A 27284-nucleotide genomic window follows, 5' to 3' on the forward strand; every position below is an offset into this window, starting at 1 on the left:
AAACCATTGATCAAATGCATCCCGCGTCACAAAGTATTTTGTCTCTTCTTGTGACGCATCCCGCGTCACAAAGTATTTTGTCTCTTCTTTATCTTTAATAATAAGCGTTAGTCTATCCATTTCTGCGCATTCTAATATTTTCTTAATTACTTTCGGATCTCATCATTTTTCCATTGTTGTGCAAATACAATTCTGGCTGCAGTTAGTATATGTAAAACCAGATAAAGAGACCTTACGCTGTTTATTTTTTTTAAAAGATATCAGAATAAAAGTTGTCCAAAATCAGCTGGATGATTTTGTATAGTAATAGCAATAGCAGTTAGACTTATATACCGCTTCATAGGGCTTTCAGCTGTCTCTAAGCAGTTTACAGAGTCAGCATATTGCCCCCAACAGCAATCCGGGTCCCCATTTTACCCACCTCGGAAGGATGGAAGGCTGAGTCAACCTTGAGCCGGTGAGATTTGAACAGCCGAACTGCAGAACTGCAGTCAGCTGAAGTAGCCTGCAGTGCTGCACTCTAACCACTGCGCCACCTCGGCTCTTGTATATATTCCTCTAAGGTTTGGTTATCCACCCTTTTGGCTTGACTGGACAAGACTGAGTGAAGAAGAATTGTTGTGGGCCACAAATAAATATATAATATAGTCAATGCATATAAATCACATAATGATAAAACTTCGTGGTCTTGTAGGGCATCATTATTAGGTGTCCAGGGCCACAAGTCGCCCATGGGCCACAGCTGTCCTAAGATACTACTAGGGAAGACAAAACCACATTCATCTTCACTTCTTTTCTGAATTGTGAAGGTAATTCCTCCCCAAGGCCCCGTTAGATAATCAATGAAATGAATTGATAACTTGGACTGCTTGAGCTGGAGTACATCATTGGAATGAAGCAATTTCTCGCTGCTCCCTCATAGAAACTGCTGCAGTTTTGCATCTCAAATGTTTAACTGCGAGCATATGCACCAAAGACAAATTCCTTGTGTGTCCAATCACACTTGGCCAATAAAGAATTCTATTCATTCCATTCTATTAAGAGCTGGATCGTTGAAAGGATGCAAAAACTCGGACTCAACCAGTCCAAGCTAACTCCAACAGCCTGTGAGTTGTAACAGAAAGGTACGGTCTGAGAACTGAGGGAATCTCATTCCTTCCACACCATCCTGTTCTGATCCCAGCATATTCACATAATTCAAGAGTCTTTACAAAAAAAAAATGTAGAATGAATATGAAATTATTACATTAACATTTTCCCGTTGCTTGCGTTCTCTGCAGTGGTGACAAGCAACCTTTCTTTTAGCTTGATTTCTGCAGTTTTCAAAGGAAATCTCTTGAAGAACCATCTCTTCAGTCCAAATTTGCATGCTTTTAAACTGGAGAGTGCTTTGAATGAGTACAATTAGACAATTGGGCTTATTTAGCAAGCTCCAGCAGGAACTAGCTGATTTTGGCTGATTTAAAAAAAAACTAAGCAGGGTGGGCCTAGTGAATCCTTCGATAGGAGATCCTACAACTGTAGACTAGACAGAAAATTGAAATAAAGCAGCCTAGAAGAAGGCAGAGAGAAGCCACTTTCATATTTTTTTCCAGGGAAACATTATTTGGTCACCGCAGATATATTGACTTTATTTTTACCTGGAAGGAGAGCAGTAAATTCCAGATTCACAGCCAAAAGAAGAACGGAACTTAGGGAAGAAGAACTCCAAATTAAATATCCCTCCCTCCCTCTCTCTCCCTCTCCCCCCCTCTCCCTCTCCCCGCTCCCCTCTCTCTCTCTGAAGTGGAAAAACAAAATATAACATATGGTGGCAGTCATAGATCTGTCATACATACTTTTTCAGGAGAAGCATTTTTCAAGAGACATCCTGAGAGAGAAAAAAAATGCTCATCCTCTCAAAATGTGCAAAATAACTTTCCAGGAAAAATTGCACTTTTCTATAAGTCATTAATGCCTTGAGCAGGAACATTTACTTCAAATAATTTTCTATTTCAACAAGGCAACAGGGCTTATCAAATATGTTCAGTACTAAGATGAATGGGGTGGGGGTGGGGATCGTAGAACATTTGTTTAAAAGTAGGGTTAGGTTAGGGTTAGGTTAATCTTCTCTCTCTCTCCCTCTCCCTCTCTCTCTCTCTCTCCCTCCCTCCCTCCCTCCCTCCTCTCTCTCTCTTTCGCTCTCTCTCTCTCTCTCTCTCTCTCTCTCTCACACACACACACACACAGATGAACACTTCCCTCTACAGAGAGAATCCAATGTTTCTGAAGGAAGAATGTGTTCCACCACATAACTCATGCTGTCTTAGGATACTTCCTCACTAAAATTAGGAGCAAGTTATGTTCTTTATTTATTAAATTTCAAAAAAAGAATACAATGCATGTAATCCTTACAACAGTTCATTTAGTAACTGTCAGAAGTTACAACGGCACTGAAAAAAGTGACTTATGACCATTTTTCACACTTATGACCATTGCAGCATTCCCATGGTCTCGTGATCAAAATTCAAATGTTTGGCAACAGACTCATATGTATGATGGTTGCAATGCCTTGGGGGCCATAGTGATCAGCTTCTGCGATCTTCTGACAAGCAAAGTCACTTGGGAAACCAGATTCACTTAACAACCATGTTACTAGCTCAACAACTGCAGTGATTCATTTAACAACTGTGATAAGAAAGGTCATAAAATGGGGCAAAATTCACTTAACAAATGTTTCACTTAGCAACAGAAATTGTGGGTTTGATGGTGGTCATAAGTTGAGGACTACCTGTACAAAACAGCAGAGAGAGTTCCTATTTGCATGGAGTTCCTATTTTACCAAAATACTTTCTGTATTCTTCTTTAAAAGTAAGGCAGAATTATAAGAATCAAATCCATCAGCCTTAGGAATAATGCAGATACTTTTTTGATTTTTCTAAATTTGCATATCAGCAAGTGATGTCCAGTCCAAAGTAAGATTACAGTGTAGGGCCAAATGTTGTACTTCCCTCCAAATGCCTCCTTTGGAAACTTTATACAAACCAACATATAAGGTTTTAAATTTCCATTGCTGCCAAAGGTTGAGAAACTAAATGAAACTCCCTTATTGGTATTCAATACAATTTAGCATTGATTCCCTCCAATATATATTTCAAACATATAATAGACTGATCTAATGAAATACTTAGGAAGCAATCATTTTCACTACATGCATAGTATGTTTAATCATACCAGATAACTCCTCTACACCTACCTAAAATAGAGATTAATCACTTGCCGATCTTGCATTCAGCCCTCTTAACTAGGATTGCAAAAAAGAGGAAGACACATGTAAGGATATTTAAGGCAGAAGAAGAAGTTATGTACTCTTCTATCTCAAAAACACCAAAGGAGACCAAATGTTTCACCTCTGCTTTAACTTTGTAGAGGAAAAAGCAAATTCCCTTTTGACTCTGGATATGAAATTTAATCTCTCGCTGACTTAGAAAACATGGATGAAAGAGATTTATATTAATGAAAATGCAGGTGCAAACTTTGCCAAAAACATTTCACCAAAAATGTTGTATTTATTCTTTCCATTAAGGCCTCCACTGCCTTATTTTGAGCAATGCCTGGCGTAATGAATCAGGTTGCTGATTAGATGAAAGCACACAGGGGGCATTTATCCTCCATTTCACCCCAAAAGAAGTTTCATGAGTCATTGGGTAGGCACATATCTTCTTCCTGCCAACTGTGTAATCCAGGTCGGGGTATGAAAACAATCCTTCTCTCTGCTCTTCTATTTTTGTCCTTCAGTGAGCAGAGTTCAAAGTTGATCTAGAATTATACAGAGAAAGCTCTATGAATAGTTCCAAGCTGAACTGATGCAAAATTAACTGCGCTGAAGTCGCATTTTAGATTTCTCCTTCAGCCTGTTGCCTGAATGTAAATTTTATCATAGTTATACTATCTGGGTGACTAAAGAAATGAAAAAAGGGTCATCGTTTTCTCTTTTTCCAGCTGTTTTGGGTCTGGGAATACATTACTTTCGCTCTTAAGACTCTTATCCCAAATAGCCAGATATTAAATACATTCTCACATTCATCTGTTCCACAAACGCAATTTTTACTCTCTAGCATTCAACCTGTATCCCTTCGTCCTAATTTTTCATCCTATTGTTCTTAATAAGTAGCTTTTCGGACATCAAGGTTTCAAACAAGATCCTTTGAGTTAGCATCAGGCTTTTGCAATTCCATAAATGGTATTGATAGAACTCTATTTTTTTATAATACATTTTAATAACAAAGAAATCATAATTCACGAGCCTTGTGACAAAGGATGTGTATGTGTCCCACTTCAAGTGAAAAAGAGAAAGTAAATTGTCCTCCTCCTGTGGGGAGGACCCTGTGAGGTGGGTTGAGTTCAGAGGTGGGTTCCTACCAGTTCGCACCTATTCAGTAGAACCAGTTCGTCAAATCTACCAAACCAGTTAGAAGAGGTTCCACCAGTGGACCCGGAAAGCAGGCCACACCTACAGAAGAGGTTCCAAAATTTTTTGAAACACACCACTGCCACACACACAGAGAGAGACAAACAGACAGACTGACACAGAGAGCGAGAGAAAGAGAAAGAAAGGAAGAAAGAAAGAAAGAAAAAGAAAGAAAGAGTGAGAGAGAGATGAAAGAAAAAAATAAAAAAGGGACAGAGAGACAAAAGGAAGGAGAGAGAGTGAGAGAGAGAAAGAAAGAAAGAAAGAAAGAAAGAAAGAAAGAAAGAAAGAAAGAAAGAAAGAAAGAAAGAAAGAAAGAAAGGAAACACATGGCCGGCAAGCCACTCCCACCAGGTCACATGGCCAGCAAGCCACTCCCACAAAGGAGGCCACACCCACAGTGTAGGTTCCAAAAAATTTTGAAACCCACCACTGGTTGAGTTGAAAGAGAAGTGCCAACTCAATCCACCCAGCCAGCTTTCATACCTAAGGCAACACTAAAATTCAGTCTCCTGGTTTCTAGGTCAGCACCTTAACAGTTACGCCAAACTCATTTTCCCGTTGTCTGTTCAGCTATAACAATAAATTATAGTTTATTATATCTGGAACAAGCCTCATTTTGGTATACTTTCACTGCAGTTCCCTTTGATCCAGTTGCAAAGATGTTAGAAACTTTCATGTCTATTTTGTCAGTCAACCACGATTTAGCATTCCATCTCATGACTAATTTTAACAATGCATTGTTGAAAGAAGTCAACTTTATGAGTTGCAACTTCGTCCTTTTGACAGATGGAATATTTAAAGTTTGGTTCAATTCTGTTTACTTCCTGTGACATTAATCTGGTTGTAGTTAAAAACCAAGCAAATGCTGGTAATCCATGTAAGGGTAACATCTTTCTAGCAAAGGCCATTGAATTGTTTTCCCTCCCCAACATTTCTTATCAGTACCCTAACTTTTTATGTGTGAATCGCAACACACAAGAATGTTCTATGCTTTTAGGCAAGATTTATTTCTCTCCGTGTGTGAAAGAATGTGCATTTGATTCAGAAAAGGAGGACGGAAATAACAAACTATTATAGAAAAAAAAATGTGTCCTGGAAAAAATAGAAAGTGTTGACCTCAAAATCAGACCACTTTGATTTTGTTGGGCATAAACTAAAGGAAAGGAGAGAATTGACAGTATAATAGTCTACCTCATGAGTGTCAAACTCATGGCGTCACATGGCTATCACATGACATTTTGCTATGTTTTTCCTTCGTGGAGCTGGGGTGGGTGTAGCCTGCATGTGACACATCTGGCCCATGGGCCAGTGGTGGGATTCAGCCGGTTCGCACCAGTTTGGGAGTACCGGTTGTTAACTTTCTGAGCGGTTTGGTGAACTGGTTGTCGGAAGAAATCATTAGGGCAGAGAACCGGTTGTTAAATTATTTGAATCCCACCACTGCCATGGGCCACCAGTTTGACACTCCTCATCTAACTGCACTAACATGCCTTCCAAGACTCCTAGTTCAGTAATCTCTTTTTTTCTGACATGATGGGCCTCAAAGGGCTAACAACTTATTTGCAATACAAAACAAATGCCTTGGAAAAGCCCACCCAATTTGATTTTGCAAATAAAAGCCACATGATTCAATCAGGTGACTTTCAGATGTATTGGACTACTATTTGGTGGTGGAGAAGAATAGGAGTTGTAGCAATAACACTAACAATAGCACTTAGACTTACAGACCACTTCATAGTGCTTTTACAGCCCTCTCTAAGTGGTTTATAGAGCCAGACTATTGCCCCCAACAATCTGGGTCCTCATTTTACCCACCTCGGAAAGATGGAAGGCTGAGTCAACCTTAAGCCTGGTGAGATCTGAACTGCCAAACTGCAGCTAGCAGTCATTTGAAGTACCCTGCCCTGCACCACCTCGGCTCTTGTAGAAATAATTTGTCCACAGTAGGGAAGTCAGGATGGAGAGGAGAAAGGAGAGGAACAGGAAAGGCAGAAGAAGGGGGAAAGGATAAAGAGGAGGAAGAGAAAGAAGAGAAGGGAAAGAAGGTGGGAAGAAAGAAGGAGAGAAGAAAGAGAAGAAACTGGGGGAGGAAGGAGGGAGGGAAGAGGAGAGGGTAGTAAAGAGGGAAAGAGGGAGGGAAAGAAAGAGAGAAGGAGAGTTGAAAGGAAGGAAGGAAGGAAGGAGGGAGGAAAGGAGGGAGATTAAGAGAAAAGAAAGGAGGAGGGAAAGAGGAAGGGAAGGAGGGAAGGTATGTGAGAAGGAGGGGGGGTCGAGGGAGGGAAAGGAGGGGGAAGGAAAGGAGGAAAGGAGAAAAGAAAGGAGGGAAGGCAGGGGAGAAGGAAGTAAGGGGGGAGGGAAGAAAAGGGTATGGAAAAGAAGAAATGAGGGAAGAGAAGAGGGAGGGAAGGAATAAGATACCTAACCTTTGATGTCTATATGATTTGATAGTATGGGAATATCTCGAAATGTAGTTGTATTGTTTTTTACAAGTTATGGATGTTGTATTTTTGTTTTACCAATAAAATATTATTTAAATTAAAAAAATAACCAATTTAAATAAAAAAAGAAAAGAAATAATTTGTCCAGAATTTTGTAGCAAATGATGATTGAGAACTAATTTCAATTCTTCTTTTCCTTCCCAATCCTTTGGACAATAGTCTTGACTCAAAGTGTACAGCTTTGAAAAAGAAAAGTAAATGTGCACATCTTTGGTTTAAGGCAGAATTGAATGGATGGATGTCACGTTGTATTGGATTTCCATCTGAAATGCATTTACAGGCCATTTTTCTAAGTCACAATGCCAAAAACAATGGCATTCCCCATAGGCCCCTCTCACTTATGCCCTCTATCTAAATATATTGCCACTTGAATGAAGTGAGCACTGAATGTGTATTTTTACTCTTCAGAGCTTACACGGACGGCAATGAAATTTCATTGCCCCATTCTAGCCACATAAATGGAGTTTCTTTAGTTATTAAGCGGGGCTGCTGGCAAAATGCAAAATGGAATTGGACCACTTTGTACTCGATTGTCCAAAATGCAAAATTCAACAGATCACATCTTTCTATTTTTGATTCTGTAAAAGCTTATCAAGGCAACCATTACGGCTGCACAATGGTATAGATTTAAAAGACCAAATTCAATTAGCTGTTGGCCATCTTATTTCTTTTCTATAGCCAATCTTTCACCTCTTCTTTTGATATATGCTAAACCACAAAAATGAAAAATAGAAGGTTGAAAGTAATTTCTTGCATTCTCCTGAGGAAGCTTGAAAGGAAGGAAGGAAGTTTTGGTTTTATGAAACAATCTGGTCTGTTTTAGATTGTTCTCAAATATTCTATTTCTTTGAAAATGAGATGAAAGCAAGTTTCAGTATTTGAAAAACTCAAATTTATGAAGATCTTCATCTTAATGGCTAAAAGATGGTTGAGGGGGAAAAAATCTGTCAAGTAAACCTAGGCTATATTCCTTTGCATAAGTTCAAATAGTAATATTAAAGAAATAGGGGGATTTTGGGGTTAGCATAATGGGCAATTAGAGTTTTAGGAAATAATATGTTGAAGTAATATTAAAGTAATTCCACCAGATGCTGGATTAGATCGAGCTTTAATCGTATTTAGAGGTGACCCACTTGTAGGATTTGCAAATCATTGTTTCCTTGCCTAGTGGATCTATTTTAAATATGATAAAAATCTATATCCAGTTCAAATATTCCATCAAAAACTGGGCTGTGTCCTGCTCACGTAGAATAGCAATTAAGTAAGTCAATAAATATCCATTATCCAAAACAAATGCAGCATTGTTACTGTATTGATGCTCTGTTAAATTAATATGTGATTTTTGTTTGTTTTATTTTCAACCAACATTTAACAGAGGAGAAAATCACGTTATTCTGACCTCGACTTTGAAGTAAGTGTCTCTATACTACTTATATTCAGCCAGTGTGTATTTTGATTCAAAGCTTGATGAATGTGAGATATTTGTGAAAACGTATTTTAATTCAGCCTTTACAAACAATAACCAATGCTTTTAATTATATGGGAAAACATTCAGTTGTGTGGGTTTTTAAAAAATCTGTTCTTTTCTTTTCTTTTCAGGCTGTGTATTTTTTTAGATGATGAGCTTTAAAAAAAACTTCTGCTTGTTTTATTTTGTTTTGATATTATCACAACTTTACTTCCTTAGCCCATTTCATATCATTTTATTCCTATACAGATTGCCTCCTTGTATATATTAATTTGGGATTCCCATCTTACTGACAAAATTCCTGGGGGAGGCATTGGACCATGGCAGTGGTGGGATTTAAATTGTTTTACTACCAGTTCTGTGGGCGTGGCTTGGTGGGCGTGGTAGGGGAAGGATACTGTAAAATCGCCATTCCCTCCCTGCTCCAGGGGAAGGTTACTGCAAAATCCCAATTTCCTCCCAATCAGCTGGGACTCTTAGGATTGGACCTAAAGTCTTATTAATTAACCAACTATCCTCTATTAAACTCAAACAGTTGTAGGCCAATTAAATATTGAGTCGCTAAGTTATGGTGTTCTATATAGTCGCTTTTTTAGTATTTTTAAGTTTTGGACGTTTTCAATTTTCCAGGTCAGTTTTAATTATGTAGTTCTATAAGTTTCTAAGGAAGGCTGGCTCAGTGGCTAAGACTGAGCTGAGCTTGTTGGTCAGAAGATTGGCAGTTCAGCGGTTCAAATTCATAGTGCCGCATAACGGAGTGAGTTCCCATTACTTGTCCCAGCTTCTGCCAACCCAGCAGTTCGAAAGTACATTAAAAAATGCAAATAGAAAAATAATTTCCCACTTTGGTGGGAAAGTAACAGCGCTCCGTACACCTTCGGTGTTTAGTCATGCTAACCACATGTCCATAGACACATCTTCAGACAGCAGTGGCTCTTCATCTTAGAAATGGAGATGAGCACCTCTCCTAGAGCCGGAAATGACTAGCATACATGTGCGGGAGAACCTTTACCTTATAACAGAGGTGGGTTCCTACCAGTTCGCACCTATTCAGTAGAACCGGTTCGTCAAATCTACCGAACCGGTTAGAAGAGGTTCCACCAGTGGACCCGGAAAGCAGGCCACACCTACAGAAGAGGTTCCAAAATTTTTTGAAACCCACCACTGGTCCTTGGATATGATTATTCTGCACTATCATGCTCCTATTTATGAAACTCAGGGCCTCTGTGAAAGGTAAGAATGACTACTGCATTTGTGGTGCAATCAGAACATTGCGTGTGCTGAAGTTGTTTTAACGCAAACCAAAGATGCCTTTTAAAAAACAAGTTTACATCATATTCTTATGCATGCCAGTGCTGTGTGTGAGGTAATTTAAGGTGGTTCTGACAAGTGTTGTCAGCATCTTCATATCCGGTCACATGGGTGGCAGGTCACTCCTATCCGGTCACATGGGTGGCAAGCCACTCCCACAAAGGATGCCACACCCACAGAGTAGGTTCAAACAATTTTTGAAACCCACCACTGCCTTATAAGTTTCTAAATGTATATGTTTGGTTCTGCTTAGTTTATGCAGAATTGAAACTTAACTGGACAAATGAACACACTTTCTCATTGTGAAAGATCGATGTACCTGATCAGCAAAATGTAAAGAAGTTTTTAGCACCTAACAGCTTCATTCTGTCACTTAAAAATAATTGCCATTGGTTTCTTTAGATGATAGTCTTAAGATAAAGATTTAGGACTGGGAAGCATGTGTATTTATTCAGAACAGAGTATTCTTTTTTCAATTGATCTAAATATATAGAATGTGTGGAATCTTTTTTTATGCCTGACACTTCCTGTTCATGCTAACTGGAACAATCTGGTATAATTAATTATGTGAAACTGAAAGCTTGCATATTCAATGTACTCTTAGGATCACTTTATCATCATTTATACTCATTAAGACCAGAAGAATCATTCATATTAATGTGAATAAACAGACAGCAGTACCTAATAGAAGATAATACTACACACAAATATTCTTGCAGTTGAGAAAATAATGTAGTTGATCATTATCATTTATCTCGTAATGAACTGATTTTTTTTTAGAAAAACCTCTATTAAAAAGATATAGTATTTTAATAATTGCATTATTAGAAACTTGCATGAGAAGTAACTTAAGGGAAGACATTTTATTAGGTGTTTTTTAAAAATGCACTGTAAATCTATCAAACATTTTAACTAGCTTGGATCACCTTCCTGTGTGAACATCTTGTGGCATCAAAACCATAGTTCAGATGTGAAATGTTTAATTAGTTAATTAATGCTTAGATTATTTTATCCCACCTTTATTATTTTTAAAAGTAAATAAAGGCAGCAAATGTTCATAATATTCCTTCCTCCTCCAGTTTTCTCCATAACAACCCTGTGAGGTGAGGTAGGCTGAGAGAGAGTGATAGGCCCCAAGTCACCCAGCTATTTTTCATCCTAAGGAAGAACTAGAGTTCACTGTCTCCTGGTTTCTAGTCTGGTGCCTTAACCACTAGATCAAAATATTTAGCTATCCAGGCAATCTGTCCTCCTATAGTATTCTGCTCAGAACAATTCTAGAAGCAGAAATAAACAGAGGAATCTTCTCTCTAGTTTGTTATTGTTTAGTTGTTCAATCATGTCCAATTCTATGTGACTCCATGACCACAGCATACTAGTGGTGGACCACACACTCGGTCCACCACTGTCTCCTAGAGTTTGCCCAAATTCATGTTCACGCCGATGACGCTATCTAACCATCTCATCCTCTGCCATCCCCTTCTCCTTTTGCCTTCCATCTTTCCCAACATCAGGGTCTTTTCCAATGAGTCTTCTCACTTGGTGGTCAAAGTATTTGAGCCTCAGCTTCAGTTTCTGCCCTTCCAAAGAACAGTCAGGGTTGATTTCTTTTAGGATTGACTCACTTGATCCCCTTGCAGCCCAAAGGACTCTCAAGAGTTTGAGTTTGAGTTTGAGTTCGAAGTTTATTTATATGCCGCCCTTTTCCCTGGGGGGACACAGGGCGGCTTACAACTCGAAAAGGGAGGGGGGAAAACAAACATTTAACACGTAAGACAATACATCATTAAAAACACAACATTCATACCATTCGGGCGGGCTACAATCTTTAGCCCCAGGCCTGACGGGATAGCCAGGTTTTGAGGGCTGTGCGGAAGGTCTGGAGGGTGGTGAGGGTACGAATCTCCACGGGGAGATCGTTCCATAGGGTCGGAGCAGCCACCGAGAAGGCTCTCCTCCGCGTAGTTGCCAGTTGACATTGACCGGCAGACGGGACTCGGAGGAGGCCTAATCGATGGGATCTAATAGGTCGAGTGGAGGTAATTGGCAGTAAGCGGTCTCTCAAGTACCCAAGAGTCTTCTCCAACACCACAACTTGAAAGCATCAATCCTTTGGGGCTCAGTCTTTGTTATGGTCCAGTTCTCGCAGCCATACATTACTGAGGAAACAATCAGAGTCACTTTATTGAAGAGCATATAAATTTAATAAATAAATAGAAATAAATGAATTACTCCATTCGTCCAAAGGTTTGTTTTTTAGGAAATAGAGATGTGAGGATTGCCTCTTGGCCTTTACCACAGAAGAAAGTGAAATATTTTGAGACTGCATTTAAAAGACTAGCCTCCCCAAGGAGCTTTCATAACTGAGGAATGCTAGTTCAGTATAAACCATTCTGGGGATGTAAGTGGAGAAGAAAAGCAGGGAAATGAAAGTGTTATTGCACCTGCTGGTCCCATTTTTGTATTTCCAGTACTGAGGTGTTCTTACACAATGGCAATCAGTCACATCCAACAGCTCTCTCCTTCTTCTCACTCGTACTTCAATACCCATGCACATATTTTTCTTTTTTAAAAAAGGGGGGGGGGGAGTTTTATCTGAAAGATTTAAAAATTACAAACCCATTTTTACATATATATTTCCCTGTGCCAAAAGAAAAACAAAGTAGAAGGCATCCACTTAACAAGCTTCACAAGATGATATGCTAAGTAGAAAGACAATGGGACATTAAGTACCAAATCAAGAACCAAAAAGCAAATATAACTTTTCCCCCCTGAGTATATCAGGAAAAAATTACCTAATCAAGTAAATCTTGTGAGTCAGACGGTGCCATTGAAAAGGTCAGATATTCCGTGTGGTTTCTCTTTCTTAGCATTTTTCTCTATGGCAACTGATTTGAAAACATTCTTCTAAGAGAGCAGATTTCACCACTGCTCCTCAGAACGTGTAAAAACATTCTATTCACCTTTATCTTTCACCTTTATTCTACTTTTCAGCCAAAGTATGGATATTACACCCAAGTTTTACCGGTTTCTGCTGCTGTAGAATTTGGTTTTTAAATATAGAGCATACATGTATCGCATGTATTTCACATACAGTATCTTTCAAAATCCCTCCTCTGTCCTGTGCTCAGCATGGAGGCAGCTATGTCTGTCAAGCAGAAAAGCCAGTTGGCTGAATAACCAAGTTTGTCAAACAAGAAACTCCCTGTATATTAGTTTGTAATTTGGGAAAGAGGGAGGGAGAGAGAGAGATGTCTTCTCTATCTCAGCATATGCCCTTTGCAGGGATGGGCTGCTACAGGTTTGCTCTGGTTCGAGAGAACCCATAGCTAATGTTATGGCCGGTTCAGAGAGCATCCAAATTCCACCCCTGGATGACCTCACCCACTCCATCCCACCCACACCCCAGGAGTCTCCACGTGGCCCATTTTGGATGCGAGGTAAGTCCAGGGCCCACTTGGAGGCTCAGAGAGGAGGGAAAACAGGCCTCCTAGAAGTTCTGGAAGGCCAGAAACATGCCTCCAGAGCCCAGGGGAGGAAGTTTTCACCTTCCCAGAGTCTCGAAGAAAGCCTCTGGAGCTTGGGGGTGGTGAACCCCCCCCCCCGTGGTACAGGAGGCCAACTATGGCCACACCCACCCAGCAACCAGGCATTGAACCCATTGCTGAAAATTCTGAAGCCCACATCTGTCCCTTTGGAATGCCATTCGCTCTGAAATACATCTGGTCATGCTTGGAACAGCCTTAAAATGTGGCCTTTTCTAAAGGCCTTGGGTAAGAGTGGGTTATACATATACATACAGACAGTATATAGTAGGCATATGTATGTATGCATGCATGTACAGGCGAAACTTGAAAAATTAGAATATCGTGCAAAAGTTCATTTATTTCAGTGATGCAACTTAAAAGGTGAAACTAATATGTGAGATAAGACTCATTACATGCAAAGCAAGATAGTTCAAGCTGTGATTTGTCATAATTGTGATGATTATGGCGTACAGCTCATGAAAACCCCAAATCCACCATCTCAGAAAATTAGAATATTGCACGCAATCAATAAAACAAGGATTGTACATAGAACAATATTGGACCTCTGAAAAGTATAAGTATGCAATTACTGCCTCAATGCGGCGTGGCATGGAAGGTATCAGCCTGTGGCACTGCTGAGATGTTATGGAAGAGCAGTATGCTTCAATAGCGGCCTTCAGCTCTTCTGCATTGTTCGGTCTCATGTCTCTCATCTTTCTCTTGGCAATGCCCCATAGATTCTCTATGGGGTTCAAGTCAGGCGGGTTTGCTGGCCAATCAAGCACAGTAATCCAACAGTCATTGAATCAGGTTTTGGTGCTTTTGGCGGTGTGGGCAGCTGGAAAATGAAGTCAGCATCCCCATAAAGCTCATCTGCGGAAGGAAGCATGAAGTGCTCCAAAAACTCCTGGTAGATGGCTGTGTTGACCCTGGTCTTAATGAAGCACAGTGGTCCAAAGTCCTGTTACTCTGTTGTCCAAAGTCCTCTTTTCTGATGAGAACAACTTTTGCATCTCATTTGGAAACCAAGGACCCAGAGCATGGAGAAAGAATGGAGAGGCCAATCAAGCACAGTAACCCCACGGTCATTGAACCAGTTTTTGGTGCTTTTGCCAAAAGTTGCTTTTCTAATTCTAATATTCTAATTTTTCGAGTTTTCGAGTGTGATAATCTTATACTGAATTCTGGGAGACTCCCAATCAACCATTTCTTTTATTAAATTGATACGAGGCCCATTTCACAATTCAAAGTGACCTTAGGCAGCTTACAATGTAATAAAACATGGAGATATTTAAACATATATAAATATAACAACAGGTTAAGTCAATGAAGGCAAAAGCAGTAAAAACTGCCAAACATAAATCTATTAAAACCCTAAATGTTAAAAACCTGGCGCTGAAGTTAAATTTACAAATCCTTGTTAAGCCCCCCCCCCCAATGAGCCTCATCCCAGCACATGAGGGGAAAGCCGCATCTTCAAAGCTTTGCAGAAAGCTAGAAGGGTAGAAGGCCTGCTAGACCTTCAGGGGACAGAATGATACATAGGACAAAGTTTCCCACAGAAAAGGCGTACTCCCGAGTTCAAATATTGTCAGGTGACGGTCCTCACCGTCTCTGATCTGATAGTATTGCATATTTTGGATTTGTAGATTGAGTTCACATAGAGTGCTAAACAACAACATAACATGCCTAATTTGGCTTAGCATTATGGGAATCCCACCCTTATAATTTACAAGCGACATACAGTCGCTGAAAAAGAGTTAGACAGTTGTGCAAAAATGCTATACAGGAAGAAATACAGGAAGATGCTTGTCCATCATGCCATACCATCAGGGAGGTGTGTGATTGGCCTTAAGTTTATTATGCAGCAGGACAACGGCCCCAACATACAGCCAACGTCATTAAGAAGTATCTTCAGCATAAAGTACAGCATTCAAGTGCAAGTTCAGCCCCCACAGAGCCCTGATCTCAACATCATTGCTTGGGATGACATGAAGAAACAGGATTTGAGGCAGCCTATATCCACAGAAAATCTGTGGATATTTCTCCAAAACTGTGTGCAAGTGTACTTAGAAGACTTGCTGCTGTTTTGAAGTCAAAGGGTCATGACACCAAATATTGATTTGATTTTGATTTCTCTTCTGTTCCCTTCTTTCCCCTTTTGATAAAAGGGAAAAGAAGGGAACAGATTGATGAAATAAACTATTAACACTTCTATTTCTGAAAGTATTCTTTATAGTATTTTTTTTTTGCACAACTCCCCAACACTTTTGCACAGTACTTATATACTCAAGGTAGACAAATCAAGAAGCAGGACCTGAGGCAGTGGTGGGTTTCAAATAATTTAACAACCGGTTCTCTGCCCTAATAACCAGCTGGGTAGGTGGGGCTCTGTGGTCATGTGACTGGATGGGCATGGCCAACTCAACAACACTCAAGTCAATGGGCGCTTCGCCTTGGCTGTTACAATATAATAAGAATTAACCGGAGAGGCAATTTCTGTAAGCAAGGTAATAAAGATTAGGCTAGAAACAGCACCAGAATGTTTCCTTCCTGCCTTCCTTACAGGATTAGCCCTGTAAAGTGAGATAAACCAAAATGAGATTTCTTCCAACAACCGGTTCTCCCAACTGCTTAAAAAGTTAACAGCCAGTTCTCCCGAATAGGTGCGAACTGACTGAATCCCACCACTGATCTGAGGCATTTTTTGTAACTTTGGTAACAAATGAGGGCTCAGCTTCTTACCATTTTGATGTGAAAATACTCAGAAATAGTGGTTTGTAATCTTAAAATATATTTAATACAATTAAAAATTTTCAATTCCCTTCACAATCTGAAAACATAAGCTACTCATTTATTTTAACCCTTGGTTTAACCAATAAAAAATTATGAAATGCAATTGATTAAGTAGCTAACCAATTGTTTTTCAGTATAATTAAGTGTAGATTTAAAATTGTCTTAGAGATACAGTACTAAGAACTGAATATTCAGTAGTAAATTGGTTCTGAATCACAAATTGTAAACTCATCCGACCAAATAACCCTTTTCAGACTTCTGTGCTAAAGGTAGCCAGGAATGCAGAGATCTTAAGGATAGACACTCCTTGTATACTGTTATATTTTGATTCAAAACTCTTTCCCTTGTGGGTCTCCTTTAAATAGACCAAAAGCTTATAAGGATCACCACATAAGCCAGAGATTGCCAACATGATGCCTTTAGGCCCCATTGCACGCATGATGCCCTGAATGATGCCCATTGTATCCCAAACTAAACAAAATTTAATTCTAAAAAAAGTGACTGTTGTCATATGGAATCACCACATCTTCTATGACTTTAAGCTTGAAGCCACCTTATATGTCATAATTTTAATCCTCTTTATAGTTGCTGTAAGTGACATTTCTATTCTAAGAAGCATGTATAAAATGTCCCACATGTTATGCTCCTTTCTAAGTTCCTTTCAATGCTATTTCTTATCATGAGGCTTATTTAACAATCATTTTGAAAGTGCAATTTGAAAAAAATGCACAACATATATCTGCATACATATCTGTAGAGCTGAGTATGCTCAGCTTTAAATTTTTTAAAATGGCTATTTTTGCAAATCTCCAGAAGGTCATTTGGGTGAGATGTCCATAAATTTAGGTCAGATTTCTCCACTGAAGATTCTGCTCTTCAAGAAGCATCTCACAATCCTTCCATTTAAAAAGAATAAAAATATATCTTTAAAAAAAAGAAGCATCTCACAATCCTAGTGAGGTTAATTGGTTTGTAAACACTTCCTGGTCCTCGTGCCCACATAATATGACACTTCCTTCAGCATGTAAAATTAAGGCTATAACGCTGAAATGTATTGTTCTGATAACCCTCCTCCTCCGCTATTTGAATCAGAAGCATTGCTCATAATTTAATTGTGGTCTTACCAAAATGGAGATGTGTGGCCTTACCCTATACCAGGGGTGAAAGTCAGCAGGTTTTGACAGGTTCTGGAGAAGCGGTAGTGGAAATTTTGAGTCGTTTGGAGAACTGGCAAATAACACCTCTGGCTGGCCCCAGAGTGGGGTAGGAATAGAGATTTTGCAGTATCCTTCCCTTGGAGTGGGGAGGGAATGGGGATTTTGCAATATCCTTCCCCTGCCACAATCACCAAGCCACGCCCACAGAACTGGTAGTAAAAAAAATTTGAATTTCAGCACTGCCCTATACAGGTATTATAGGTATGCATCCCACTTCTAAATAATGAGAATTATAGCAGTTAGCAATAGCAGTTAGACTTATATACCGCTTCTAAGCGGTTTACAGAGTCAGCATATCGCCCCCAACAATCCGTGTCCTCATTTTACCCACCTCGGAAGGATGGAAGGCTGAGTCAACCTTTGAGCCGGTGAGATTTGAACCTCTGAACTGCAGATAACAGTCAGATGAAGTGGCCTGCAGTACTGCACCCTAACCACTGTGCCACCTCGGCTCTTATTGAGTGGGGTGTGTGTTGCAGTGATTATTGAGAAAGAGGTTGCTGGAGAATAATCCCATTGTTGTTCTGCCTGTCTAACTTAACAACTGTAGTGATTTTTGGAGCCCAAAATGAAGATTTACTGCTACCCCTCTCTCTTTCAAAGCAGAACCTCTAGTGCTGTAGATGAGCCAGGCGAAACTGTCTCCTTGCCTTGTTTCTAGGAAGCCAAGGCCAGGAATGGGAGGATTCCATTCGTAAGACGAGTGGTTTCCTTTGTGGTCTCCCTGTTGTTAGAATTGTGATAACAGAAGGAGCGTTCTTTCCTTGCTGTTAGCTAAAAAATAACCCCGATCAATAGACAGGTAGCCCTCGACTTACGACCACAATTGCGCTCAAAAATTTCCATTGCTAAGTGAGACAGTTGTTCAGTGCGTTTTGCCCCATTTGATGGCCTCTCTTGACATCCATCGTTGTTAAGTGGATCACTACAGTTGTTAAGTTAGACATACAGTTGTGGAGTGAATCTGGCTTCTTCGTTGACTTTGCTTGTCAGAAGGTCTCAAGAGGGAATCAGGTGACCCTGCCAAGCCTCTGATTTTTGTTCAGGTGACCATGGAGATGCTGCAAATGGTCATACATGTGAAAAAAGGGTCAGGTGTCACTTTTTTTCAGAGCTGTTGTAACTTTGAATGGCCACTAAATGAACTATTGTAAGTTGAGAGCGACCCATGGTCCTCCTTGTCACCGGTCTCACAATAGTGGCTGTCTTTCTTACTCTGCAAAACCTCAGATGGATATTTACAATGCAATACAATAGCAGAATTAGAAGGGACCTTGGAGGTCTTCTAGTCCAACCCCCTGCCTAGGCAGGAAACCCTATACCGTTCCAGACAAATGGCTATCCAACATCTTCTTAAAGACTTCCAGTGTTGGGGCATTCACAACTTCTGGAGGCAAGCTCTTCCACTGATTAATTGTTCTAACTGTCAGGAAATTTCTCCTCAGTTCTAAGTTGCTTCTCTCCTTGATTAGTTTCCACCCATTGCTTCTTGTTCTACCCTCAGGTGCCATGGAGAATAGTTTGACTTCCTCTTCTTTGTGGCAACCCCTGAGATATTGGAACACTGCTATCATGTTTCCCCTAGTCCTCCTTTCTATTAAACTAGACATACCCAGTTCCTGCAACCGTTCTTTTGCTGCTCAGAAACATGTATAACTATTGGATCTTCCAAGTTCTCAACATGGACCTTCTTCCAGAAAAAGCTCATTTCTTTAAAACTAATTTTAACTGTCAAGCAAAGAAGATCATTCGTAGTGGCACTTAGATTTTTGTGATGATGCACCTTCAGAAACACAAAATAAACCAGCCCTGTTTTTCAGGAGTTCCAGAATATGCAATTCCGATTCCAACAGCAGATCAAATAGATGACATGGCCTGTTTCATTTCCACGTCTTGGCCAAATCCAATTTGCTTCGTTATGTTGGAGGAAATAACGGTTGTTTGAAAAAAAATATGCTCATTATAAATACTAAGCAATTATATTCCATTTTGCAGAAGGTCATGCATACGAGGAAGAGACACATGGAGCTGTTTCAAGAATTAAATCAGAAATTTCAGACACTAGACAGATTTAGAGATGTACCAAAATCAGGAAGTATGGTAAGTATGGAATATATAATTTTAACTTCCACTTATGAAAGAATGCTTTATTTTTTTTAGAACTGTTGAGGGTAGGGACACCATAAATTTAAGATAATGTATTCAAAAAAGTGTATATTAGTTAATATAAAACTAATATAAAAATATTCAAGAAGTGGAATATTATTAAAGTGATTAGTGATAAAGTGATTATGGCAGATTTAGAAAACATTGTTGAAATCCATTGCTTATCCATTGCTTAGAAAACATTGTTGAAATCCATTGCTCATATAAATACTTTTTATGCAAGGAGATGTACCAACTATCCACTTTCCACAATTCTTCTAATATTCATAGTTATTGTATAACACTATGAATGTTAGGTCAGAATTGTTCTAATGTTCATAGTTCGGCTTTGGTGGCATCTAGCATTAATTATGACATCTGGCATTATGAACATATAATGGTGTTTGAAAACTGTTCGGAAATTTTAGGTAGCTTAAAATTTAACTCTTAAATTGTTGCTTTAAAATGTTATCTACCTCTACCAAAAGTAAACAGTTTTTGTTGGCTTCCAGTCGAGTTCCAAGCAGAACTCAAAAGAATTGGTAGTTACCTCCAAAAGCCATAATTATTTGAAATAGAAGTGTTCTTCCATAAAGAAACAACCATCCTCTGCATTATCATCTTTAGAAACATTCTTTGTGTCCCTCTTTTAGAGATGCATTGATAGAATCTTCTCAGAGACGCATTCTAAGTTCTTTTAAATATTTCAGGTTTTTAAAAACCCTTATTCGTTTTTTAGTGGTATGTTGCTTTTTGTCATTTAATGTGGTATAGATGATAGATGAATAGATTGTGTGTTTGTGTGTGTGAGGGGGGAGGGAGAGATGATAGGTTTTGGCATAGTGGCATGTGGCACTGCTTGTCACAGGATTCCTAGTTCCAGAGGTGGGTTCCTACCAGTTCGCACCTATTCGGTAGAACCGGTTCATCAAATCTACCAAACCAGTTAGAAGAGGTTCCACCAGTGGACCCGGAAAGCAGGCCACACCTACAGAAGAGGTTCCAAAAAAATTTGAAACCCACCACTCACACACACACACAGACAGACTGACACAGACAGAGAGAGAGAGAGAGAGAGAGAAAGAAAGGAAGAAAGAAAGAAAGAAAGAAAGAAAGAAAAAGAAAGAAAGAAAGAAAAAGAGTGAGAGAGAGATGAAAGAAAAAAAAGAAAAAAGGGACAGAGAGACAAAAGGAAGGAAAGAGAGAGGGAGGGAGAGAGAGAGAGAGAGAGAGAGAGAGAGAGAGAGAGAGAGAGAGAGAGAGAAAACACATGGCCGGCAAGCCACTCCCACCAGGTCACATGGCCAGCAAGCCACTCCCACAAAGGAGGCCACACCCACAGAGTAGGTTCGAAATTTTTTGAAACCCACCACTGTCTAGTTCCCACAATATAGCATGCCAAGACACCAATATATCCTAATATAGCATAGCAACACAGGGTGCACAGTGGGGATGCTGAGTACTTAGTGCCACTGCCATTTTCATGAACAACCTACAGGCATAAATGGCCACAAACCATGCCAGGGACCTGTGGGATTCCCTGCGTAGAAAATTGGCGGGCCATGTTACCTTAATGCAGATAGCTTCCCATCATCCCAATATATAACTAATCTACGTGTTTTACTAATCTAAATGAAATGTTAATGTATATATTGCAGTGGTGGGTTTCAAAAAAAATTGGAACCTACTCTGTGGGTGTGGCCTCCTTTGTGGGAGTGGCTTGCTGGCCATGTTGTGACCTGGTGGGAGTGGCTTGCCGGCCATGTGTTTCCTTCCTTCCTTCCTTCCTTTCTTTCTTTCTCTCTCTCTCTCTCTCTCTCTCTCTCTCTCTCTTTCCTTCCTTTTGTCTCTCTGTCCCTTTTTTCATTTTTTCTTTCATCTCTCACTCTTTTACTTTCTTTTTTCTTTTTTTATTTATTTATTTCTTCCTTTCTTTCTCTTTCTCTCTCTCTCTCTGTCAGTCTGTGTGTGTGTGTGTGTGTGTGTGTGTGTGTGTGTGTGTGTGGCAGTGGTGGGTTTCAAAAATTTTTGGAACCTCTTCTGTAGGTGCGGCCTCCTTTCCGGGTCCACTGGTGGAACCTCTTCTAACCGGTTCGGTAGATTTGACGAACCGGTTCTACCGAATAGGTGCGAACTGGTAGGAACCCACCTCTGATATATTGCTAGTCCATGTATGAGATATTCCATACATTAAATCAATAAATCAACAAATATCTATCGTGCCGTGGAAGTGACACAAAGCATGGGTATGGATCTCCCAGTGAAACCTCCTCTGGTTGACTGGGACTCCTCCAGATCAGATCAAGTTCTGGCCTATGACTAAGCTCCCCATTCTTCTCCCAGCACTGTCTCAGCCCCCTAAGATTAGGAGGAGCAATTGATGGATGCTTTGCTCACCAACAAGGAGACCCATTTAGCACCTTAACTATCTTCACAGTCATTTACTAGGACAGCCCCAGACACCAGCTTCCCTAATGAGGCAGGCCTAGGATCAACTATGGGGGCAGAGCAAATGTATGTTAACACAGCTCGATCCCTCTGGAAGACAGCAGATGAAACTGGTTTCTTTGTATACGTCCTAAGGATCCGTCCCTCTTACTTTGGCAAATTCAAATATAAAGACAACCTAAAACTTTGACAATCAAATGCAAAAAACAAAATTACCCACCACCAATATAAGTTATTGCATACATTAAATAGTTAGGAAAGGTATTACTGTTTATATAATATTAGCAAAAACAATTAAAAAAATTTTTGGGATAATTTTCATTTATTTGCTGTTATGAGGTACAATTGAAATAAACAATTTTTAAAGTAAATCTATGGTTTTTCTTATTCTGTACAGAATGCTGCAAATTTAAGAGCAGCTAGGATGCCTTCAGCACCGTGTTAAAATGAAACTCCAGTGGCTTAAGATTGAGCCTCTCTTAAAAGATTATTAGCAAGTGATTTATTAGCTTTGGTGTAAATTAGAAACAGATTCCATGTTAATAGAAAATCCTTAGGATTTTAGAGGCCTGTTTCTGCTTTTATCTGACATAAGACCTTCTCCACATTAAAAGCTCTCCTGCTTTGCATCACTGTTCCTTCATTAAAGAAGGTTATCAATGTTTTCTTATATCTGGCAGTTTATCTAGTAATACACAGTGTGAGCACATAAAAAGCTGAACAGAAAACAATCTAGGATATTTTTTTTATTTCACGACTAGCTCTTTTTCTATGTATGTATGTATGTATGTATGTATGTATGTATGTATGTATGTATGTATGTATGTATGTATGTATTTTAGAGTCACAACCCCTGGTATGCCCAAATATGGGAGGAAGTTTTACTGCTTCCATTCTCTATCGGCTTGTCACAAGAGACCATCCAGAGAGAAACCCAATATTTTTACTGTTGCCTTTATCAGCACAAATACAACACATGCACACACACACAAACATATTTGTGTGTGTGTGTGTGTGTGTGTGTATTTAGAGTCACAACCCCTGGTATGCCCAAATATGGGAGGAAGTTTACTGCTTCCATTCTCTGTCTATCGGCTTGTCACAAGATACATACCTATTTCCCTGGCTCAGCTGATAAGAAGGAGAACCTTGTGGCTTAATGGTTAACACATCTGCCTAAGATAAAATACACTTACCAGTTTTGAAGATAAATTATGGGGGCAAACTCATTTCCTGGTGTAATTTTTTTTTAAAGGATTACTCATCAGCCTGATCTTCCAGTTTCTATAGTAGGCCAATCCAGGCAGTGAGAAGCAGCATAAATCAAGCAGGAGAAGTACTTTAATAAACCTCAGAAAGAATTTTATAACTCTGGGGCAACCAGCAAGAATGTCTAGCATCATCATGCAACATTGATACACTTGTACAATAAACAAAGCAAGCATTTTTGCTTCGTGTCCAAAACTGAAAAAGGAAAATAGGAGTCTCCAATATCTGCAAAACTATCGTGACTGAGGGGTTTATATGTTTTAAAAAAGGAAATGATTAAATCAGATTGCGTTGCAACATTCTTTAGTCAAACTGGGTGGTAATTTCATCTATATTGGAACCATAGTTCATGCAATGGGAATCTTTGCTGCCTTACTATTCACTGCCACTGGTGTCCTGTTTGGGAAAATGTCCTTTTCCATATGTGAACAAGAGATTTAAAAGAAATGTCCCCTTGGCACAAAGGATTAAGACAAAATAAAATCCCATGGTGCAAAAGGAATAGGAGAATTTAAGCTTCTCTCTCTCTTTATATATATGCTCCTGAATGAGAATCTATGCATAGTGGGATTTTCCTAAAGGGATAATTTGTAAGTGATGAAAATATAGATATTATTTGCATCCCATCAGCTTAGGGTCCAAAGCAGGGGTGGGTTTCTCGCCCCGGTTTGGTTGGAATGGGGCCAGCGGTGTCCTCGTGCACGCGTGCGGTGCACGCATGCGTACTAGCGTCTGTGCGATGCTCCAGCTGCTCCTGGAGGATCGCGCAGGCGCTGTATGCATCCTGCGCATGCGTGGAAGCGCAGAACTCATCAAAACCGGGTAAGGAGCGCGGGCAGGCGGGTGCGCCCTTCGCCGTTCCCGGAAGTTATTTACTTCCGGGTTCGCCGACCAACCGGTTCGCAGGGACCGCCGTGAACCAGTTGAAACCCACCCCTGGTCCAAAGCCACATATAGTCACATATAAGGGAAGCTATGCTACTTTTTCCTGTCGGGACTTCCAAACCACTTTCAAGTTTGGTTTACAGCAAGGCATAAAATCTGTGACTTTATAACATTTGGTTAGAAGTGTTTAATCTTGTCCGTTAGGACTGCCTCCTTTTCCAAGAAATGTCAATTGAACATACAGCTGCCAGGGATGGTTGGTGAACTCTTAATTTGCTCAGTTTTCAGCTCAGTGCTGGGAATTTGTTTGACAGCTTTCTTGGCAAACCTTCCAGTGTATCAATGACCTCCCCTTGGAAAGGGATGAGAGAATGGACACTGAATATAGGCCAGGCTGACTCCCTTCAATGATGGTAGCTTCTCTTATGCCAACCAGAGATAAATCGGCTTATCTTCTGATGACTGGTTTCCCCTTGTGATTTCTTAAATAAGCTAAAACAGAAAAGGGAAATTTATTTTTACATCCTTTTTAACCTTGTTCTCTCTCCTTTTCTCTTTGTTGCCACCCTAAAACTCCCAATTTTCACAGGAAAATCCAGCAGGAAGCAGCAAGAGTCCCTGGGACAGTTTCAAAGCCCCAAGCGATTACCAACATTATACCACCATCAACGTATTAGATTCAGAGGCAAAAGATGCTTTAGAACTAAGACCATCAGAATGGGAAAAGTGTCTGAACTTGCCTTTAGACGTACAAGAAGGTGATTTTCAAACCGAGGTTTAATGAAAAGTAAAACAAACTGAGGCGCAAAGCTTATCCTAGAATCATTTTGTTTGCACTGACGCTCCAGAGACGTTGGGAAGCCTGACCCAGCCTGTTCGGACACCATGGCTAAGGCATATCAGCACCTTCCTAGGCCAGAAGTCAGTGGTTTTCTTGTCACACACAATCGATTTCCACTAGCCAACCTAGTGGAGGCCCCAGGTGTACAATTCTTACCATCGTGTCTTGTAAGTACCCGTGGAATGGATTTGTAAGGTCAATCTTTATAGATAAACCTCAGACAACGGTTCATGTTGTAACAGCTTCATTTGGTTTAGTTTTCAAAAAACTTCACCATGAAGCACAATGTATATATTTATGCAGTTTTTAAAGTTTATAACAGTCTGTTTGGCCATTACTACACTTTTTACTTTATAATATAAAAAAAAAAAGAAGAGGAGGCGGTGGAAGAAGCAGAAGAAGCAGAAGAAGAGGAAGCAGAGAAAAGCAAAGTTTTGTTGTCATTAAATGAATGTCTGTTGAGCTACATTCTTCATTGCTTTAAATGCAATAAAGTAATAATCTCACTTTTATATGAATAATATATTTCACATCTTTATTATTGCAGTTTTCTCTGGGAAGCTCGGAATAGCTTTTCCTGCTGCAGCTGTGTATAAAATATTTAAAATGTTGTATGGTGTAAATAAACTTTTGTCTACATATCAGTATTTTCAGTGCATTTTATTTTGGATTTGTTGATCTGAAATTTGCTTATTTATAATGTTTTTTTAACAACACTGAAGCCGAAAAATGTACTCAGAATGTTAATAGTGCACTGTTATTACTCCTTGGGGACTAATGATTTCTCAAATGTAATAATAGGTTTGCCAAGCTGTTCTTTTTTTCCCCTAATCTATGAAGGTAACATACAATGTAAATTGGACATGTGAGAGCATTGCTACATTCATTCTATTATATGTAATTCGTAGTCCTTTTCCATCTTGCAACAGGAAGAAAATTTCTACATAAACATTGTGCGAGTTTCAAAACACAGAGACTGAGAAAAAAAATTTTTTTTTAATTTACTGCCATCTTACTATCATGACATTTTATGATACTTTCTCCTTTTTTTCTGTAGCCAACAAAGATGTATTATCTCCTTCAGGACTGGGGTAGCATGAGACTTATGCTAGAAGAAGAATTATTAGAGACTATAGCAATCCACGTGTGATTGACCACTACCTAAATACAGTAGGCAATGGGTGGGATTCCTGATTTTCTTAACTTCACTCCCAGCAGCCCTAACCCTGTGAGCATTGATGAGGAATTATGGTAACTGGAGTCCGGGAACATCTGAAGGACCAGCCATTGTCTATCTTCTAAGATAGTAGCAAATCACCTCTTAACCTCAAGCAGAATGAATATATTTTTACCCAATATTTTGTATGCTGAATTAAATTTTATAGTATGTAAAGAAGGCAGTATTAAATAAATATATGAAATCCAACTGGCCTGCGTGATACAATAAAGACATTTTGAAATGCAAATGTTAGTTAAATGCAGAATCTTCCACCTAGTTGTATCATTTAAGCATTTGTCATTGCGATGGTTGTCGACACACTTTTAAAACATCCCTGGATTGGGGCGGGGGGGGGGGAATCTATTGACTTACCTAATGACAAGGAAGGTTTGGATTTTTCCCTCATGACTGCCTTTGACTTTGAGAACCACAAATCACACTTTTTCAAATTCTGGAAGTGACTCCTGTAATTTTATCAATGTATTTGTTCATTCCAGAAAATTTATTTGGCTGCCCAACTCACTTTCAGTGAGTACTTGAGCATTACAAGAGTCCAAGCAAAATTTGATGCAACAGATACTTTCCTGTTTTTTTAAAAAAGGTAGTGAAGCTGGATGGAGGCACTAGTTCAAGGAATTATCTTTGTCCTTGTTGAACTCTCACTCAGAGTCAGCTATCTTGGGCGTATTGCAAGAAATTTCCTCCCAGTGAGCTCTGGCAGGGAGCTCATTCTTCATTTGGCCTCTGGTAGACAAGGTCTCAAACTCTTCTCTTCTACCTGGGTACCAATAAAGCTAAACCTCTCATATACGGGGGTGGGTTTCGGCTTCTGCTACTACAGATTCACTCAGGGACATGGTTTGGGAGGGGGCATGCTTTGCACGCATTGACAGTAGTAAAAAAATGTTCTGTGCATGTGCAGAAGCAAAAAACAAAGTGGTGGCGCCCATGGCGCTGCTGATAGAACTGGTTCGGGGGTGTGGCAGGCCAAGTTACTACCTACTCAGCCAAACCAAGCCAAACCAGTAGGAACCCACCTCTGCTCTTATACCTACCTTGCAGTGGTGGGTTTCAATTTTTTTTAGAACCTGTTCTGTAGGTGTGGCCTGCTTTGTGGGAGTGGCTTGCCGGCCATGTGACCAAGTTGGAATTGCTTGGCAGTCATGTGACTGGGTGGGCATGGCCAACTTGTAAAATGTGGTGAAAC

General features: G+C 39.7%; 1 protein-coding gene across 1 annotated transcript in view; it reads left to right on the forward strand.

Moving 5' to 3' along the window:
* Window positions 1-25464, forward strand: part of ADGRB3 (adhesion G protein-coupled receptor B3) — a 556344-nt gene extending 530880 nt beyond the window's left edge. Inside the window, exons 28-30 of the mRNA XM_032214959.1 lie at window positions 8327-8362; window positions 19266-19370; window positions 24607-25464. Of these exons, the coding sequence (XP_032070850.1) occupies window positions 8327-8362; window positions 19266-19370; window positions 24607-24798 (333 nt within the window). The 3' untranslated portion in view covers window positions 24799-25464. The remainder of the gene's footprint in view (window positions 1-8326; window positions 8363-19265; window positions 19371-24606) is intronic.
* The last annotated feature ends 1820 nt before the right edge of the window (window positions 25465-27284 follow it).

Source organism: Thamnophis elegans, chromosome 4, assembly GCF_009769535.1.
Source record: "Thamnophis elegans isolate rThaEle1 chromosome 4, rThaEle1.pri, whole genome shotgun sequence".
In the NCBI taxonomy this organism is placed as follows: Eukaryota; Metazoa; Chordata; class Lepidosauria; order Squamata; family Colubridae; genus Thamnophis; species Thamnophis elegans.